At 39.7% G+C, this 21740-nt stretch overlaps 1 protein-coding gene across 2 annotated transcripts in view; it reads left to right on the plus strand.

The window, feature by feature from the left end:
* The window catches only part of ME1 (malic enzyme 1), a 192381-nt gene that overhangs the window by 18212 nt on the left and 152429 nt on the right, over window positions 1–21740 (plus strand). The window contains exons 1-3 of one of the 2 annotated variants that reach the window (XM_065889065.1): window positions 10914–11070; window positions 12252–12385; window positions 18433–18582. In XM_065889065.1, coding sequence (XP_065745137.1) covers window positions 18446–18582 — 137 coding nt within the window. In that variant the 5' untranslated portion in view covers window positions 10914–11070; window positions 12252–12385; window positions 18433–18445. Of the gene's footprint in view, window positions 1–10913; window positions 11071–12251; window positions 12386–18432; window positions 18583–21740 lie in introns of those variants that run through there. The other variant, XM_065889064.1, reaches the window with a different exon arrangement.

Genomic DNA, 21740 nt, shown 5'->3' on the forward strand with positions numbered 1-21740 from the left:
ATTATGTTTTCAAAGCCTACTTTGTAGTTCTGCTTGGATCTGTTCATCATGTGTACTGCTTAGTGGCCAGTGTAGGATCTATGCAGTGGTTTACTCTATAGTTTAGTTCTGAGGTCCTTTGTTATGCTGTTTAAGATCAGATCTATACATGCGTATCTTAGAGGTGACCTCAGGAGTTTATGTACAACTTTATGAGATTACTTTCTTGAGTTTCCTTTTCTCTGTGATCTTTCTGATACTTTTTGTCTTCTTGAGGTCCCCCCTTTCCAGCCCAGTAGCCAGAAAACTGGGCCTTTAGTTTCCCCGCTCTGCTATGTGTTTCTTCCAGGTGCGTTTGTGTCTGGAGCCAAGTTTTACTGGAAGACAGAGAAAAATGCAACAGATATTTGACCCATGATCTTGGGGCCATTGCTCCTTTGTTTAAAAGGAATGATTTTCCTCCCTCAGAATTTTAGACATCTGCAGTGGCTCCTGCCACCCACTATGGGATTGCCTGGGGTTTGGGACTGGAGAGAATGGAAAATAATAGTGAATCTCCCTCCTCTGTGACCTTTAAAAAGAGTACCCTTTTCTGATTCTTGGACCAGAAGGAGAAATCTTCTGTTGGCACTCTTTTTGCCTGCACTCAGTTGCATTCGCAGCCTTTGTGCTGCTTTTTGAGTCAAGGTCAGTTGATTACAGAGGGATATGAAAAAAAAAAAGCCAGGTCATACTGGAGGGCAAACTCCAAGAAATGTCACTGATGCTTTGGTGGTACCTTGGATTCTGGTCTTCTTCCCCAGTTCTTCTCCTACCATTTACCCTTCAGAGTTTTCACGTGGCTGCTCAGTGCATTGTATGCAAGGTCTATAGTTGGATTTAGTGGGAGAGACAAGGAAAAGTATGCTTATACCATCTTGCACAGGACCAGAACCCTTAGATTGTTATTTTAAAGGTGGGAATGTGTGAAACTAAGTCTAACTTGATTTTAAGTTTCAGGGGAAAAAAAAATGGGGGAATCAGCTCTCAAATGTTTATTCACATTTTTTTTGCCCAGTTTACTGGGGACATATTTTCTACAGCCAAATAAATATTAGTAATAAAGGTTATTCTGTGGAAAATGGTTCATTTCTATGTAGAGTTCTGTGGAAATATTTCTGTATTCTAAGGATTTAGAAAGATGATTTTTTTTTTTTTATATCTATGTAGTACTTCACTTCTGTTCCTCTTCATGTTATGATGAAAAAAATACTACAGAAATTACAAGATTCAAAGTTCCTTGGTGGAGGTGGGTTGCAGGGTGGTTATGCTGGTTTGTATTAAAGCTTCATCTTTCAACATAGCTGCTCATAGGCCCTGGAATATAGTTAAGTATTCTGCAAAAAAAAAAGTTTATTGAAGGGATACATGAGGGATCATTCTTGAAGTCATTCTTATAGCTCTGTTCTACCTTTCAGATGTGGCCATAACCTCTCCACAGGTCACATGCCATTTGAGGGATGTTGATGCTGTTGGGTGTGTGTTGGAGAATCTCTTCCCTTTAGTGAGTATAAGGATGACCAGTGTATCATTTAGAATTAGACTTTGCGGGCTTCCCTGGTGGCACAGTGGTTGAGAGTCCGCCTGCCGATGCAGGGGACATGGGTTCGTGCCCTGGTCTGGGAGGATCCCACATGCCGCGGAGCAGCTGGGCCCGTGAGCCATGGCCACTGAGCCTGCGTGTCTGGCGCCTGTGCTCCGCAGCGGGAGAGGCCACAACGGTGAGAGGCCTGCGTACCGCAAAAAAAAAAAAAAGAAACAACAAAAAAACAAAAAAAAAGAAATAGAATTAGACTTCGCTACATATAACAAACAAAAAACAACAAAACAGCAGTGACTCACTTAAGACCTAGCTTATTTCTCTTTCACCCATGAAGGAACTTAGAGGTAGACAGTCCGGGGCTGTTTGGTGGGTCCACAGAGTCATCAGGGACATTGCTGCTCTGTCGTCTTCAAGAGCACTTCTTGGTCCTAACCAGCTATAGGTTTATAGACATCATCTACTCTTTCCAAGCTGGCCGCTGGAAGAAATGAGAGGAACACAAGAAGGCCTCCTTTCCAGTGGAGTCAGCTTTCTTTAAGGAGCCTTTCCCGCAATGCACGCAACACTTCTGCTTCCATATCATTGCTCAGGACTTCGTCACATGACCGCATCTCACTCCAGGGGAGTCTGGAATGGTAGTCTTTCACCTGATACATGACCGCCCTACATAATATTAGGATTTTCTTGCTGGGGAGGAAAGGGAGAACAGATGTTACAGTAGGCAACTGGCCGTCTCTGCCCAAGCCAGAGCTGCCGGAAACATAAGGATAGTGATTTAACCAATGTAAATAAGAAATACGATTATCTTATTCTTGGAAAATGAGATAAATGGTTCTTAATATGTTTTACTATCCTTACAGGTTCACTGTATAAAAATAAATACACAAAAATATGACAGGTTTGTTTCCCTCCCATTTCTGTGCCCCGGCTAGCTGTTTTCCCTTGCTGGGAACTGCTGCTTCTGGTGACCAGGGTTTCCATTATAGACCAGAAATATTCTACAAAGTGTGTTTTTAAATATTGTTTGAAGTTAATTTTCATATGTTAAGTTGTCACTGATGTAGGGTATGAATCCCTTAGTGTGGTGGAGAGGAGGTGGTGGTATACAGGGAACGGGCGCAGTTGGGGGGAAGTGTGTGAATTAGACGGAGACGCGGAAAACAGGGAGTCGTGGTCCCCTGCTGAGTCCTTTGTTAGTTGCCTGGTACTCTGAAACTGGTTCTGAAGCATGGCTTTTTCTTTCTTCACTGAGCCACCTTGAGTATCGGGATTCCTCAGTGTAGGAGTCACACATACTGTGTGGTGAGTGCTGCCGGCTCCCTGGTAGCATTTTCATTAGACGGCATAACTCACCAGGAAAACAACAACGACAACTAGATTTAAGGTTTAAAACTTTAACTAGTCAACAGGGCTTGCCTCTTTCATCATTCTTCCCACAGCTGGTGTTTCCTTCACTCTGCTCTCTCCAGGAAGCCACGCTTTTCTACATCGGGGTTTGTGCCTCTCTTTCCGGCATTACCACCTCCAGCGTTTCAGCTGGTCAACCCCTCCTCTTCTACTTGTCCTTAGATCTCAGTTGAACCTCACCGCTCAGTGAGCTCTTCCTTTTTAACCCTCCAGATGAATTTAGATCTTACGTTTTGCCTTTTCTTTCCCCTGTACTTATCACATTGTTATTTTAGAGTTATTTGTGTAGCTATTCCTATAATGTCCTGTTAAGCTCTCTGGACTGCAAACTTCATGAAGCTTTGAACCACATTCAGCATGTCAGTGTTCCACTGGTTTAGTGCCTGTAAGCATTGTGAGCATTCGCTCAACAAATACTTGTTGAAAAATATTTGGTTAATTTTGTATCCACTTGACTGGGCCACTGGGTGCCCAGATGTTTGCTCAGATATTATTTGGGGTATGTCTAGGAGGGTGTCTCTGGATGAGATTAACATTTGAATCGGTAGACTGAGTGAAGCACACTTCCCTCCCTCATGTGGGTGGGCCTCATTCAATCTGTTGAAGGCCTGGATAGAACAAAAGGGCTGACCCTTCTGTGAGTAAGAGGGAACCCCTCTTGCCGGACCGCCTACAGGCTGGGACACCAGTTTTTTCCTACCTTTGGACCTGAACTGAATCTTTGGTTCTTCCTGGGTCTTGAACTTACTGGCCTTCACACTAGAACCATACTATTGGCACTCCTGGTTTCTCCAGCCGTTGAACTTGGACTAGACCTACACCATTGGCTCTTCCGAGTCTCCAGCTGTACTGGCTCTGTTTCTCTGGAGAACCCCGATCAATACAGTGAACTTCACAGTCTTCCATAAAATAACTCTTGAGAGGAGATAGAATGTTTCTGAAAATCTCAACTGTGGATCTGAAGTAAGAAAGCCATCTTGTGGTATTTCTGGGAATATCATGTGAAGTATGCATCCCTTAGGACACCGAAGCATAATTTTCTGCAATAATTCTTAACATGTTTTTTGCCAAAGTCCCCTTTGGAAATCTGGGGAAGTCTGTGACTCCTTAAATCACTGGTTTAAATAAATAGTGTTTGAAATAAAGAGTGTTACAAAAGAAACCGATTATATTGAAATATAGATATCAGAATATTGAAAAAATAAATGTGGGATATTATAAGATATATTCCTCTTTATCAAAGACTTAAATAGCAAGATAATATACTTAAATACGGGCAATTTAAAATAAAATTTTATTTTGTAAAGAGGTCATTATGAAGGTCATCGATATGACTAGACTGTATGCCTGTTTATGTTATAAAACAACCATATTTTGGGTCTAAAACTACTGTAATTTCAAAGTGATGATAAGCATAAATGATATTTCAAGATATATGTCACAGATGTAATGTGATATGAAAATATTTGTTATTTCTGTTGATGACATAATCACAGGAACTACTACTATTTCTCTTCTCCCTTCTTTTATAATGGAAGGAAACACTAAATTTCATGCAGTTAGTGAGAAAAGATGTCCACATTTAAAGATTCCTGAATTATACCCACTGATTCCTTGAGGGTCTGTCATTATTAGGTCCTTGGACCTTAGGTTCAGAACCTTTGGTAGGGTTCTAAATTGGGTCTTCACAAAAAGTACTGACAGGGTCTCTAAAAACTGATTCTTAAATTCAGGAGTTTTCTGACAATACCAAGAATGTGAAGAATAAAAGTCAGTATTTACTTAGTTCTCGTATATTCATGGTTTTGTTTTAAAAGTTATTATTAGTAACTCACGCATTTTTATCAATATAATACTTTATAATTCACATAGGATGCAAAAATATCTGGTCTCATTTTATCCTCTCAGCAACCAAACGAGACACACATAACATGCACATCTACTGTGTGTTCCATATGTTTGATTACTCCTATTTAGTAGATGCGGAAGTTGAGGAGAGCCTGCGTTTAACCCCAGGCACTTTAAGTACCTGCTCAAAATCATAGTGTTAAATAATATCTCCTTGTGAACCAAACTTGGGTCTAAATCCAGATAGTATGCTCTATAGACTTATATTGCCATGAATTCATATTTGTTAGTGAATTATGTGTGTAAATTTAAAGTGTATGGATTAATGGAACCTATGATATATTCAAAATGTACTAGACAGCTGCCTACAACAAAGAATTATCTAGCCCAAAATGTCACTAGTGCTGAGGTTGAGAAACCCTTGTTTAGATGAAGGTACTTAAAAAAAATTCCTCACAAACTCTAGCACTTAGGCTGACAGGTAGAAATGTCTTTTTGTCATACTAAGTTGATCTTGAATACCTGGTTCAAAGTCATTTTAAAAAGCTGTTACAAGTGGATTAATTTAATTAAATAATCTAATGTATGTGTGGAAAGCGCAATTGTTATTTGAGAGATTTCAAATCATGAGCGCTCTGTATTAGTGCACATATGAAAACCTTCTAGTTTGAATTTGAATTAGGTGTGTTGGTTATTCAAAATAGAGCTACAGAGAACTGAACTACATGAAACTGAAAAGTTGTTTCAGATCCATATATTTATTTATCCATTTGTTTATTTAAAATTGATCGAGGCACTGCTCCATCCTGATGTTGGATTAGGTGCTGTCATACAGACATGAATAGCATAGCGCCTGTCCGTCAGAAGCACCTAGATCTCTGGGCGAAATAGTAGTTAAACAGAAATAATGAAATATGGGAAGTTCCATGATAGAAGTACGTGGTGCTGTAGGAGAACATTGGAGGACACCTCCCTAATCCAGAGAGAAGGAGGAAGGCCACCATTCAGGAATCGGCAAGGGTCATTTACAAATTCATGTGTGATTTAATTGGTAACTCAGTGTATTGGATTGCTGTCTACTTTGAGGCTGTAGATTCTTCTACCTCAAAGAGGGAGGAAATCAAATGAAGGCACAGTAGACAGTTACCTTGTGGTCCTGATCTTTCTGGTTCACTGTCTTGAGTATTCGCTTTACTTATTATCGTAGGCATATTTAGAGGGTTTTGTCTGAGTCACATGTATAATATATTTGTTGGAATAGCGTAAATGTCCGTGTGATTACTAGAGACTCTTCTGGCGATGGGTATTACCCATTTGGTTTGGATTATTCATATACATTTCAATCTGTGATCTTAGACTTGGTTTTATCGTTTGTGTACATTGGTAGTTTCAATAGTTTATTAAGAATTACCAGTCTGCTTCCTTAACAGGGACTTTTCTCTACTGTGAAATTCGCCTTAGAACTTCTTTGAGAACAGTAGAACTCCATTCTGCTGAAAGGATTTTGAAACCTCATTAATGATTTTAAGACTTACATTTGGAAAATATAGTGTTGACATTGATGGGTAACAATTTCTCAGCCTTATAAGGAATCTATAAAGTTCTGACTTTTTTTTTTTTTTTTTTTTTTTTTTTTTTGTGGTACGCGGGCCTCTCACTGCTGGGGCCTCTCCCGTTGCACAGGCTCCGGACGCACAGGCTCAGCGGCCATGGCTCACAGGCCCAGCCGCTCCGCGGCATGTGGGATCTTCCCAGACCGGGGCACGAACCTGTGTCCCCTGCATCGGCAGGCAGACTCTCAACCACTGCGCCACCAGGGAAGCCCCTAAAGTTCTGACTTTTAAGTAAGAAATACTTGACCTAATTAAACATCTCATCTGATATTTTAAAAATCCTTTTGCTCCCTTAGGTAGAGGTGTTCTTTCTTTTTTAAAACTGAGCAAACATCACTTAAACTACAATGTAGTTATACTTGCTATATCCTGTAATACCTAGATGAAATAAGTTTGGGGTATTGTACAATTATGATATTTTCTTATAAGTTTTAGTGTATCTAGGGCCAAGTGTATTTTAGATATATTTTTATAATCATTACTTATATCAGTTTAAATTACTTTATATCAGATATCTGTAAGAATTAATTGCTATGTAATAAAGCCAAATATTTTTTCTTAAAGCTGTTAATATATTGATTTTAAATAATTGATTTTCTGTCTCTTAAAGGAGACTATTACCAGAGAACTTGACTGCGCAACCGAATGCATTCAAAATAATCATATTATTTTTCTGATGTAAACTTTACCTTGGAAATGTATATTCCATCTGGCTGATGGTTTTTTTGAAGAAATGAGATTGTATACCACTAGGAAAATTTTAAAAGTTATTATCTATGTTGTCAATTAGAATTAAAAAAAAATCAGTTTCAAAGGACAATTTTTGGCAATCTGGAAGACTTGGGGGAAGGAACCATTCAGTAGAATGTGTCCAGGGCAAATGTCCAGTATCTCCTCTCATTCTATAGATATGAAATATGCACATAAACTATGTTAATACATTTGAAATTATTATATTTAAAACTAAAGCTCAATTTGATCTCTTTATTTCAGAACAATAAATAATAAAAATGTAAAGGTCTCTCCTTTTGTACTCTTTACATATAAATAATTTCTCCCCAAAATTACTGTCAACAAAATTGTAAAACATATTTTCATAAGACCTTTTAGGACAGATATGCCATATTATCTGTAATGTCACATTTATCAAATCTGTATGTAGTTCAGTCAAAATCATAAGTTATGAAAAAAATTTGGTAAAGAAATTGAAGACAAATTAGCTTTTAAAAAAGGTATTTTAAAATTTGGAATGTGAAATGCATCCATAATTTGCTAAGCAAACTTTAAGTTATTTTAATTATATTCTTTTCACATGAGCAAATTAGCTGCTGAATTGATTTTTTAATAGAACCTAATAAAATTTAGCACAGTAAAATTCACTCTTTCTGGTATATACTTCTCTTTTTTTTTTTTTTTTTTTTTTGCGGTACGCGGGCCTCTCACTGTTGTGGCCTCTCCCATTGCAGAGCACAGGCTCCGGACGCGCAGGCCAGCGGCCATGGCTCACGGGCCCAGCCGCTCTGCAGCCTGTGGGATCCTCCCGGACCGGGGCACGAACCCGCATCCCCTGCATCGGCAGGCGGACTCTCAACCACTGCGCCACCAGGGAAGCCCTACTTCTCTTCGTTTTGACAAGTGTACAATGTTGTGTAACCAGCGCCACAATCAAGAAAAGTTCCACCACCTCGAAAATATTCCCTCGTGCTGCCCCTTTGTAGTCAGCTCTTCTCTCCACTCCCCGACCCGAGAACTGATCTTTTTAATCCTTATAATTTTGCTGCTTCCAGAATGTCAAATAAACGAAGCAACGCAGTATGTAACCTTTTGCGTCTGGCTTCCTTCATTAGCATAATGCATTTGCAGTTCATTTATGTTTCTTGTTTCAGTAGTTTTTCTTTTTTTTACTATTGAGTAATATTCTTGTGTACCAGTGTAGCTTAGTTGTTTCAGGTTTTTTGCGATTATTACTTTCCACTGTCTTTTCTACTTCTTTAAACCTTCTTTCTTCACTTTTCTGCTTTGTCTTCTCCGAAACGTATAATAGCAACTGTATAGTTACGGCAAATCAGTAATTGATTAATGATTTATTAATGATTAATGTGTTAATCCAACACATTTTTTGTTGATCATCTACAAAGTGATGAGTATTATTCTGGGCACTAGGGATTCACTGGTTGAATAAAACATACAAACATCTCTGCCCTAATATGATTATGGCTTCAAACATTAAAATTAATGAATTCTGTTGTCATAATGCATTACCATACATGTAGAAATTATCTTAAAGATTTTTGTGATTTAGGTAATGTTTTCCTTTTTGCCATTCAGCTTGATTATTTTTAGTCATTATACAGGGAAAAAAGAAAAACTACTGAAGTTCGTTGGAAACATTAAAGACAGTTAGTGTGGAATATAGATCCTATTTGTTGTTTTTATGGCAATAGTTTCTAATAAATTACTCCGGACAAAGTTTCTTTCTCAGTTATGTTTGCTCTGTGCAAACATGGTTTCTAATATAAGTCTCCTGTTATGCCAGGAATTTTGTTTTCACTTTTGCTTGAGAGTCTCAGTTTTCTCAAGAAGATATACATAGATTAATTAGTAGAGTCTAGAAGAATAGTTGTCCTGTTTGTTGCCCTCAGCAGTGAAACAACATACCATTCTGCTGTGTAGGGATCTAGTCCAAAAGGTTTTTTAAGGAGGAAGGAAAGTAAAAGAAAGAAAAAGAGAAAAACAGGGTTGAACCTAGAGTGTATGAGAACACTTTTAGGTAATTAGGATTATAGGTGATCTGGAAACCTAATATATGTATAGCTAAGCTTTTCAACTACATAAAAGACTTAATAGAAGTCATTTGAAAGTTAGAACTTGCATGTGTACTTTGGATACAATGTCCTTTGTTGGATAGGCCCTGCAGGAGAACCCTAAGGTAAAAATTCTTTGAAACAGGTATATGTTACCTTAACTTTTTAATAAGGAGAATGTATTAAGTTAGGGTGTCACTGTCAAGTTTTAGATGTAACTGACCTGTTTATAAATTTCTGCAAAATATATTAATATGTCTTTGTTAGTATGAAAAAATGCATTAGAGAGCCGGAATTATTACATTGTTCAAAATTCAACTTATTGTTTCTCTGAATACTTTTTGGGAAGCTGCTGGTTGGTAGGAATCACATTGATGTGTCATTCTTAAAACTGCTGTATATATTTAAAAATTTTCAGGGGTTTTAAGATTTAAGTTTACATATTCATTGATTTTTAAAAAATTCACAAAGAGTAGTAATAGGATATGAATCCAGTCATAGGACTTTAACTCTTTAACTTGGCCCAGTTCTTCAGATTTCTAAGCCCTAGTGGTTTGTTTGTTTCTGTTTAAGAGTTGAATTTGTACTTTAGTGCGTGTTGGAAAATTTGGCTAACAGCCTATGGGAGTTTGTAGTTACTAAACATCAAAGAATATAGCAAGAGATATCCAGGTGGCGTTATCATTTACATGGCATAAGGTATGGTAAACCTGTTAGACTGAGGAATTGTTTCAGACCAAACATTGGAAAATTCATATAAAAAGACTGGCTAATGACACCAATAGATGAGTTAATGCCATTATAAAGAGAAAGAACGAGCATATGTTAGTACTTCCGATAATGAGCCTTATTCTCAGAATACCAATATTTTGATTATTATTTTTACAGGCAGATTTTCAAGGGCATAACATTCAAAAGTTTGCTGCTTCTTCACATATATTCATATGTTTTTGAGACTTTAACTTCAGCCTAGCTTTTTTCCCATTTTTAATTTCCAAGTTTTCATTTCAAGCTAGAGAGAAGTCTATTGTCTTCTTTTTCAAATAGATTACTGTATATAATTCTGCTTCATTTCTAGGAAGCAGACATTTTACATTATATCTTTATATTTTAAAGTATTTTACTTTATGTCCTTATAAAAAGTTTTATATCTTTATAACAAGTTGTGCTTTTAGCAGGTGAAGTATGCCTTCCATTTTGTAGATTCCTTTTTCACAAAAACATCCCTTTCTTGTTACTTTAAATTTTAAATGTAATTTTACCAGGCTTGATAGGCTAGTTTCCTGAGCAGCAGTTTTAATGTTTTTAAAATTTTAATGTCAGTCTCTAAAATATTTAAAACTTTCTATTTATCTTGCACGTTACTGAGGTCTAATGTCAGTTACTGTTCTGAGCACTAGGGATAAAGCAGTGAAAAACAAACAGACAAAATTCCCTGACCTCGTGGAGTTTGCATTCTGGTGGGGACACAAACCACAAATGAAAAAGAAAATGGCATGGAAGGGTTCTAGCAACACCGCAGTGTCTCCTGGTGCGGACGGGGACGCCAGGCAAGAGGATAGAGAGGCTGCGCTGGTCCGCTGTGCTCCAGGCATCTGGGAGGGGGTGATGGCACCAGGCACGGCCGGACACCCTGGATTATCCTCTTGGAGGGGGACCATCCTGCTGCTGTCCACGTGTATTAGAACTCCAGAGGACCCCCGGCTGGGCATGTAATGGGGCTTTTGTAGTGAAGGAATGGCTGCTGGTGGGGCAAAACATCTTGGAAACGGGCACCAGCCGTGCCAATAGCACGTGGAGCAAACCCGCCCATCATCACGCTGGGGCCAGACCCAAAGCAGTCAGTCTAATCTTGGGCTTCAGTATCTCCAGGGAGATCCTAATCTTCCAAATTAATGACTACTGGGTTTATCTGCTATTACTTCCCCTCGTATTATATCGTGGCCGGTCTCCTAGGTCCATTCTGGGTTTTTGTATGCACTCATCAGTTCTATTTTGTTTGCTTGTTTTTGAGTTTGTAATGCTGTTGTTTTGTACAGTCAGTGTTCATGTAAACAGATGATGTAGGTATAATAATAAGGTTCGAATGGGCTTACTGGGTGAGTCTGGAAAGGCTTTAGAGAGGAGGGAGCGTTTGAGGTATGGCTTGAAAGGAGAGAAGCAGGGAAGGAAGACATTCTTGACTGTGGTATAGTGCAAGAAGAAAGGGGTGCGGCATGTCCAGGCAATGGTGAGAAGTTTTGTGTAACTAGGAGTGTATAATTAGTGAGAGATAGCTTGGGAGAGGAATGTTGGAAAAGGTACCGCGGAATCATAGATAAGGCGTCTCCTGACCTATTTTATACATAGAAACACAGCAGGGGACTTCCCTGGTGGTCCAGGGGTTAAGAATCGGTCTTGCAATGCAGGGGACACTGGTTTAATCCTTGGTCGGGGAGCTAAGATCACACATGTCGCAGGACAACTAAGCCTGTGCGCCGCAATTACTGAGCCCACGCACTCTGCAGCCCGCACGCCACATCTAGAGAGGAGCCCGTGCACTGCAACAAAGAGCCCGCATGCCACAACGAAAGATCCCGCGTGCCGCAACTAAGATCTGATGCAACCAATAAATAAATAAAAAAGAAACACAGCAGGTCGTAGGTGACCTACTCATGTTCATCATTAAAAAACCTTTTGTAATAACTACTATTCATTTTTAAATTTAATGGTACTAATACTGATAATTATATCTTCTTTCATTTGCGTGGCTTCAGATAATTTCCTCCTATCCATTGCCTGATTTTATCCTAACATTATCTAAGTGACACAGATCTGAAAATATTATCCTAATATTTAAAGGTGAGGAAAGTGAGGTATGGAGAGATTACATGGTTTACTCAGTCACATGGCCACGCTTGGAGGGATGCCAGATCTTCTGATTTTCAATTCCATATACTTGTTGGATTTATTTGGTGTGTAGATATACGTTTTGTCCTTTTCCCCCCTTGAATTATCGTGTTTTCCTTTTCTCCATAGGACTTGGCTTTTACCCTGGAAGAGAGACAGCAGTTGAACATTCATGGATTGTTGCCACCTTGCTTCATCAGCCAGGATATCCAGGTCCTTAGAGTAATTAAGAATTTCGAGCACCTGAACTCTGATTTTGACAGGTAACATGTTCCTGAGGGTGATTTTTATATGTCTCATAGGCAACTGTCTAGTTTATTTTTTATCAGATGAGAAAGTTTAAATATTTAGTGCTTTGGAAAGAGTAGCCAACTTCTAGGAAGATTTGCCTGTAAATACAATGATGTTTTGTAAAAAATTTACCCTCTGTAGGAACATCTGAACAAATTAAAGTTTTCTAAACTATATCCTCAGAAAGACAACTTTTCTCTTGTGATAAAGTTGTTGCTATGAAGGTGAATTACCAGGAAATGCCATTCCAAACTAGGTGAAAGTGGCTTTGAGTCAGACACTAAGTACGTTGTAGGTGAAAGTGCACTTTTTCATCTTCCAAGCGTGGTTCCGACACTTTTGTGAATTTAGGTCACTTACTTTGTTTAGAACCCAGTTTCCATGTTTGTACAAAGATAAAGGTACCCTTGGGAATTAGCTAGCCCTAAGTTGAAATTCTGGCCGTATATCACTAGAGCAAACCACTACACCCACTGCCCTGACCACTGCATGTGCCTTGCCCTCTATTTTTGATGCTGCCTTTTCTTATTAAGGTGTTAGACCCATCTACACCTCAGTTTTTCCATTTGTGGGTTGAAGAGAATAATAGTTATTTGAAAATACTGTTGCGAAGGTTAGAAGAGAGAGCTAACCCAGTGCCTAGTAAGTCTTCGTATTAGTCAGGGTTCTCCAGAGAAATAGAACAGCTAGGATGTGTGTGCGTGTGCGTGTGCGTGTGTGTGTGTGTGTGTGCGCGCGTGCGTGTACATACACATAATGAGAGGGAGAGAGAGGGAGGGATTTATTGATTGACTGATTGATTTTGATTTCAAAGAATTGGCTCAAGTGATTTTGGAGGCTTGGTCAGTCCTAAATCTCCAGTTGGAGTCCCAGGGAAGAGCTGCAGTTCAAGTCCGAAGGCAGTCTGCTGGCGCAGTTCTTCTTTTGCTCTGGCGTTGGAGGGAAGGCCAGTCTTTGTTCTATTAAGGTTTTCAATTGATTGGATGAGGCTCACACACATTATAGAGGGTAATCTGCTTTATTCAAAGTACGCCAATTTAAATGTGAATCTCATACAAAAACCGCCTTCACAGAAACACCCAGAATAGTGGACCAAGTATCTGGGTGCTGTGTCCTAGCCAAGTTGACACATAAAACTAACCACTCCTTTTCAACTTGGCACCCATGCACGTCTCCTTAAACTAAACTGAATCTCTGCATAAAGACAATAAAAAGTCCTACCTCTGCCTAACATGATAGAACTATCCCAGGTACAACTGAAAACACACTCTTTCCCCAGAAGAGGATATAAAGCCCTTGGTGCTATTTACCCTTCTCGTTGGTATCTCTTGACTTTAATACTATGATGTAAAGTTAACTATACAGTTGACCCTTGGGGACTTCCCTGGTGGCACAGTGGTTAAGAATCTAGCTGCCAATGCAGGGGATATGCATTGCTGGTCTGGGAAGATCCCACATGCCTCAGAGCAGCTAAGCCTGTGCACCACAACTACTGAGCCTGAGCTCTAGAGCCTGCAGGCCACAACTACTGAGCCCGCGTGCCACGACTACTGAAGCCCGAGCGCCTAGAGCCCGTGCTCCGCAACAAAAGCCACCACAATGAGGAGCCCGCACACCGCAACGAAGAGTAGCCCCAGCTCGCCGCAGCTGGAGAGAGCCTGCATGCAGCGATGAAAAAAAGACCTGATGCAGCCAAAAATAAATATAAATAAATAAATAAATATTTTTTAAAAAGTATAGTTGACGCTTGAACAACATGGGTTTGAACTGTGCAGGTCCACTTATATTTGGATTTTTTCGATGAATGCATCCTACAGTACTACATAATCTGTAGTTGATTGAATCAAATGAGGAACTACAGATATGGAGGGCCAACTATAAGGTTATATGTGGATTTTTGACTGTGTGGGGGTCAGCACCCCAATCTCCACATTGTTCAGGGTCAGCTGTTTTTAAATACTATGATATAAACTCAGTACATCTTAGGTTACATGATAAAGGGATAAGAGAGGGAAAAATTATATTTGTCTACATATATTTGTATATATATATTACAAATATATATATATTTATATACACATACACGCAAACGTATTCATAACAAAATAAGGAAGAATACACGTGGTAATTACAGTCCTCGTTTCTGTAACTGGTCACGTGATCGGAGCTGGTATTTATGACTACTGTCTGCCCCTACCCATTTCACGCTTCCTTTGCCTTCAGCCAGTACCTCAGCCAGTCTTGACTCCTTACCTGGTACAGTGAGCCAGATCTTTAATTCTGGAGGGTCTGGGCTGTTAGTAGTCCTGTCTGAATTGGGTTGTTGTAGTTTCCCATTGACTTTAATCATGGAGACCCCCTAATGGATCTCTTGTTTTCCAGACACCCTCTTCCTTACCGCCATTATGGAGCGGGAGTCCGATTTCCCCTTGAAGTCAGGGTTGGTCACCCCAGCCAGCACAGTAACTCCCTTCTTTGCCTGTTAGTTCGGAGGCACGCGGTGCCCAAAGCGGCCAGTGGCAGTCTTAACTTCCAGTTCAGTGGAATCATTGTCTCCTGGTGGAAACATTCCTCCCTTTAGAATGAACACTTCTAGGCCAGTGGAGCATCATGGCACAGGGACAGGAAGCAGGAGTTTCGCTGGCGGGTCACTGGGGGATAATGGTGAGTGGTGCCACTTCCATTTCCAGCCCTGTGATTCCGGGACTTGTGCATGCTGGCTATGGGAGAAATAGAACCATATATTGGATGCGGATTCAGAGCATGTATCACCTCCTGGAGTATCTTGCCCCAGCTTTACAAGGTGTTGTCACCTAGCTGGTGCTGTGACTGAGTCTTCAGAAGGCCATTCCACCATTCTGTCAAGCCAGCTGCTTCAGGATGGTGGGGACATGGTAAGACCAGTGGATTCCAATGAGCAAGGGCCCATTGCCTCACTTCATTTGCTGTGGAGTGAGTTCCTTCATCAGAAGTCATGCTGGGTGGAATTGAGTGGATGAGGCATTTTGTAAGTCCATGGAGGGCAGCTTTGGCAGAAGCGTTGTGTGCAGGGAAGGTAAGTCTTCATACAGAGCAAGTGTCTCTTCCAGTGAGAACCAGTGCCGTTCCTTCCGTGATGGAAGCTGTCCAGTGTAATCAACCTGCCACCAGGTAGCTTGCTGATCACGCCATGGGATGGCGGCATATCAGGGGCTCAGTGTCGGTCCCTGCTGCTGGCGGATGGGACTCTCAGCAGTGTCTGTGGCCAGGTCCGCCTTGGTGCGTGGAAGTCCCTGTTGCTGAGCCCATGGGTACCCTCCATCCCTGCCATGGCCACTTCTTTTGTGAGCCTGTAAGCGATGACGGGGCAGCTGAGGACAGAGGCTGACTCAGTTTATTCAACATGTATATTTGCTTCTTAAATTCCTTCACCATCCCTTTCACATATTTCTTAAGTCCTTCCTTCAGCTGCTTCCATTTTTACTTTATATTCTTTTCCTGGGCCATTTTATCAGCTGCCTCCTCGGAGCTAGTGATTTTCATATTTTTATCACAGACTGTCCCTCAAAGATTTTTGTTTAATTAATTAATTAATTCGTTTGTTTATTTTTGGGTGTGTTGGGTCTTTGTTGCTGCGCGCAGGCTTTCTCTAGTTGCGGTGAGCGGGGGCTATTCTTTGTTGCGGTGCGCGGGCTTCTCATTGCGGTGGCTTCTCTTGTTGTGGAGCACAGGCTCTAGGCGTGTGGGCTTCAGTCGTTGTGGCTTGCGGGCTCTAGATCACAGGCTCAGTAGTTGTGGCGCGTGGGTTTAGTTGCCCCGTGGCATATGGGATCTTCCTGGACCAGGGACTGAATCCATGTCCCCTGCATTGGCAGGCGGGTTCTTAACCACTGTGCCACCAGGGAAGTCCCTGTCCCTCAAATATTTATTGAGCATCAACTCAGTGTCAGGTGCTCTTTGAGTTATTGGGATTGTAGACAATGATCTCTGCCCTCACAGAACTTACCTAAATTATTTTTTTTAAAATACTGAAAAAAAGAAGTAAATAATAAAATAATAAGTAAATTATTTAATACGCTAGAAAGTGACAAGTGCTAATAAAAAAAAGAAAAGGTAGAGCAGGGTACGAGGGATGAGAATGCTGGGGAGCGAGTGGGTAGGGTCAATTTGCATTGTCAGGATGGACTTCATAGAGAAGGTAGGTTATGAGCAAGTAATGAGAGGCAGTGAGGAGGTTAGCCATGAGGAAGTCTGAGGAGCAGTGCTCTTTAGCTGGTAGATTCAGGGACCAGCAGGGAGACCTGCGTCTGGAGCAGGATGGTGAGGGGAAGAATGGTAGGTCGGGAGAGCAGATTAATGAGGTCACGGAGGACAGATTATATAAAGACAGATTGTGGAGGCCACTGACGGACTTCTGCTGTTACTCCGAGTGAAAGGGGGAGCTGTTCAGGGTTTTGAGCAGAAGGTCAACGTGGTCAGAGCTATGTTTCCAGAAGACTTGCTGCAGCGTTGAGAATAGAATGTAAGCCGGGAGAGTATTTAGGAGACTCTTACAGGCCAGAGATGATGGTGATTTATATCCAGGGTGGTAGCAATGAAGGTGTTCAGGTTGGAATATATCCTGAAGCAAAGCCAACATAATCTCTTAATGTAATATAATATATTAGACATGAGTGTTAGAGACCTTCCAGAGAAGAGGAGAAAATAGCAAAGAAACAGAAAAGGCATGATCAGTGAAACAGGAAAACCAGAGAATCTGCTGACCTGGAATTCAGGTAAAGAGAGTGTATGGAGCTCTAGGGAACGCCACTTGTGTCAGATGTCCTGACAAGTAAACTAAGATAAGGTCTGAGGATTGATCATTGATTTGGCATTGATGAGTTCCGCATGGCGAGATCAGTGTTTAGCATGTCTAAAAGTCATCATCTTCTTCCCAGTTGTTAATTTTTGGGGTTGAAATAACTCATCTATTTGCCAGGCATTAGAATCCTTGTGTCTCTGACTCCAAATTCTGTGCATTTTCAACTATTCCAGGGAATGAGAACCCACCCCCCCCTACCACCACCAAAAAAAAAAAAAAAGCTGGTAAGGCTATTAAGGACAATTTTGGAAGATTCTTTTAAGTTGCACCAGGCAGTTTGAGTTTTATTCTATAAACCATTGAAGGTTGCCAGTAATATGATAAGGTTGATATTTAGACATCCTCTAGAAAGAAAACTGCCTCTAGAAAGAAAAAGACCATTTGATATAAGTAAAAAGTCCCTTGAACTTGCTTACCTTAGTAATTTTTAGGGTCAGTGCTACATTCCTTACTCATTTTCTGCTTGTCATTTCCCTTGGCCATTCAGTACTGCAAGGTAAAGGATGAAGTCTTTCTATTTACTTAACGTTTAAACTATATCCACAGTGGTGTTTTCATTTGTCTTTGATTTGAAAATAGGGACAAAGTCTTTTCAAATATTAAATAAAACTGCTATTTCAGCACTGATTTTTTTTTTTTTTTTTTTTGGGCTGCTTTGGGTCTTCCTTGCTGCATGCCGGATTTCTCTAGTTGTGGCGAGTGGGGGCTACTCTTGGTTGCGGAGCGCGGGCTTCTCTCATTGCGGTGGCTTCTGTTGCGGAGCATGGGCTCTAGGCACGCGGGCTTCAGTAATTGTGGTACACGGGCTCAGTAGTTGTGGCTTGCAGGCTCTAGAGCACAGGCTCAGTAGTTGTGGCGCACGGGCTTAGTTGCTCCGCGGCATGTGGGATCTTTCCGGACCAGGGCTCGAACCTGTGTCCCCTGAATTGGCAGGCGGATTCTTAACCCTTGCGCCACCAGAGAAGTCCCTCAGCACTGATATTAACATTTTGAATGACACTAGCTCAGGTTTATGGTACTTCATTTTTTGAGATGATTAGGAATTCTTCCAAAGTCTTTTGATCAGATGTTTTCTGTGTGACCTACTGTATACTTGGTTGAGAAATGTTTAGTTAGATTTCTAACAGCTATTGTACAACTTTGTTGGAACGTAGATCTAATTATGTCCAATTTCCACAGGTATCTTCTCTTAATGGATCTTCAAGATAGAAATGAAAAGCTCTTTTATAGAGTGCTAACGTCTGACATTGAGAAATTCATGCCTATCGTTTATACACCCACTGTGGGTCTGGCTTGCCAACAATATAGTTTAGCATTTCGGAAGCCAAGGTATGTAAACTCTTAAGTACAATTTGTGTCTTTCTTTATTTTTTTGTAAAGTGTTTGCAATAATTAAAAAGAATTATGGAATGGAATTGAAGTTTGGAAAAATCTAAAACAAACTTCATTTAAAAGAACATTTAAAAATATAGTGTTTTATTTCTGATTTAAGATCATGGGGAAGTATTTTTTTTATAAACCAATTTATGTTTCCTTTTACAGACAATAAATGAGCTTTTTCTTTTTTGGGGAAAAAGTAGTTGATCATAATTAAGCTTGGCTCTGAGATGATAATTACCACTATTATGTTTGCATTTTACAAGTTAAAACAAAGATTCCCAGTTTTCCTGAAAATAAGGAGTATATTGTTTCCTAAATTCAGAGCTGACATTAAACTGGCTCTTTTGTTGATTTCTTTTAAATGAAATTGTAATCACCTTTAAAGATGTATAAAATATATAATATAGTTTTTCTAAAACCATAGCTTTATTTATTGTATCGCTTTAAATACTTTTGCAGCAAGAAACAATTGAAATAAGTATCAGTGCTTTTAACAGCAGCAACAATAAAAGCTTGAGTTGACTGCATTTGTGCTCCTTATAGTTCTGAATTTAAAGATAAAAAAGAAATGTTTATAAGTTTATACCACAAAAAAAGCCTATTGAAAATACTGTCATTGAAGTGACTATTTTTGAGGTAAGAGCTGAAAGTTAGATTGAATATGTAGATTTCTTGAAGGTATATTGATGTAGTGATAGTACTTTGCACACTTGTGCCACATTACCTTTTGTATAAAGGGAAGAATTATATGTAGGTGGTCTGTTTAATTACACTAATAAAATTACAACATTCTATGTTGCATTTATAGAATGGCTATGTTAATAGTGAATAAATTTTTTTCATAGACAAACAGAATTTAGCTGGTAATTATGACGGATAATTCTTTTTTGAGTATATCAGTATTTTTTAATCTTACAAATAATACATATTCATTATTGAAAGAATGAGAAAATGCATATATACAGAAGGAAGAAATATTTTAAAAATACACAATGTCATCATAGCAAAAATTCCGATACGTACAAATACATACTGTTTTCCTTATAGAAGGGATCATACTGTATAAGCTGTTCTTTACCTTACTGTTTCTCTGAGTGACATCATAAAATATATATGTCTGTCCATGTCTATAAAATATATTTCTACATAAAGACTCTTAATAAAAGTGTAAGTGTATACATCTTAGCTGTTTTAAAATGTAGTTTAAGCATATTTATTGAAATTCAAAGTTTTCTATGAGATCCTGAGAAGTGCTAACAACTATAAGACATGTAGAAGAGCTTAGCTCAAAGTATTTGGGTTGAAGTTGACATAGCAATCCCAATAGCAACAGTTACTTTTTTGAGCATTTACTAGGTACTAGATTTTCTACGGTCTTGGGATACATTGGTATATATATAAATCTAAAAACAGAAGAGACAGCGAAACAAAAAGTAATTGTCTAGAGTGTTGGGAGGCAATAAGTGTTATGGGGAAAGAAAAAGTTGAGCAGGAAAAGGGGGATGCGGAGTGTCATGTGCTTTGGGGGAGGGGCAGTAGCTGTTTTACATAGAGTGGACATTGTAGGTTTCATTGGAAGATGATATTGGAGGGTGAGAGGGGGAGGTACAAGGGGGAACGTGTACCATAGAGTAGCATAGAGACAGGGTGGAGTGAGAGAGGGCTGAGTAGTAGATGAGGTCACAGATGTAGGATAAATAAGAGGGTACAGAGCCTATAGCTTCCTGTCGGCTATTTTGAAGAACGTTGGCTTTTACCATTAGTTAAATGGGTAGAAGAATCAGGTAGCAGCTATTGCAGTAAACCTAGTGAGTGATAACAGTGGCTCAGATTAGGAGGGTAGCAATGGAGTTCGGGGTAAGAGTTCAGTTTCTGGATAAAGATAAAGTCCCGAGGACTTCCTGTTGGATTGGAGGCTTCCTAGAGCAGTGGTTAAAAGTATGGGCTCTGGCATAGATGGCCTATTTTCACTTACTGGTTTTGCCACTTGTTCTAGTGTTGAATAAATTAGTTAACCTTTCTGTGCTTCAGTTTCCTCCTCTGTAACAGTGGGGATAATACTATAGCCCAACATCCTTTATCTACATTTTTTAAATCCCAAACTTTGAAAACCAAAACATAAAAAAAGAAAAAATCTCATTTGGGACCAAACCTGATCTATCGGAGCCCATTTGGTGGCAAAATTTGAACTGAATTTATATGGGGATATTTATAGGATTTATGTGACGTAGTGTCATTTTTTTTTTCTTTAGAAGTATTAGTGTATTTGATTATGGGGAGCTTTGTCAGAAATAATCTGATAGGTGTGTGGATAGATGGAGATGGGTAGATAGATGGATAAGGAAGGAGAGGAGAGGGAGAGGAAAGGGGAGAGATGGGACGAGATGTAGCAGGGCATTCATAGCAAAATGCTCACAAATGTTGATTCTAGGTGACACATTCATGGTATTAGTCTATCAACTTTTCTGCCATATTTGAAATTTAAGGAATACTATACTAACAGAGAGAAAGTAAAATTTCCACAAGTGTTTCTAAGTAATCTCTTTATGGCACTTTTCTGTCATGTTGATTTTTTTTTTTGCGGTTCACGGGCCTCTCACTGTTGTGACCTCTCCCGCTGCGGAGCACAGGCTCCGGATGCGCAGGCTCAGCGGCCATGGCTCACGGGCCCAGCCGCTCCGTGGCATGTGGGATCTTCCCGGACTGGGGCACGAACCCGTGTCCCCTGCATCGGCAGGCAGACTCTCAACCACTGCGCCAACAGGGAAGCACCCCCCCCAACTTAATTCTTTAGTAGAATAATTCTCATGGGTTCTCCCATGATTATAAAAAAAGAAACCTGTTTGAAAATGTGTTATGTGACATATCTAGATATTATATTTAATTAGAAAGGAAATTGTGATTGTGTTCGAATAATGATGGATCTTTCAGGCATCAGTTAGCATCTAGACTTATTTTTTTTTTTAAGCCCAAATTGACAAATGTCTTTTCAACCTTTCCTACTGCAACAGTAGGTATTCAAAGACATTTAGAAACTAAACAGGAGGATTATACCTCTTGTTATATTTACTTTGTGGGTTTGGTGGTAGCAATTAGGAACATAATTA

The sequence above is a fragment of the Phocoena phocoena genome, chromosome 12 (assembly GCF_963924675.1).
Source record: "Phocoena phocoena chromosome 12, mPhoPho1.1, whole genome shotgun sequence".
In the NCBI taxonomy this organism is placed as follows: domain Eukaryota; kingdom Metazoa; phylum Chordata; class Mammalia; order Artiodactyla; family Phocoenidae; genus Phocoena; species Phocoena phocoena.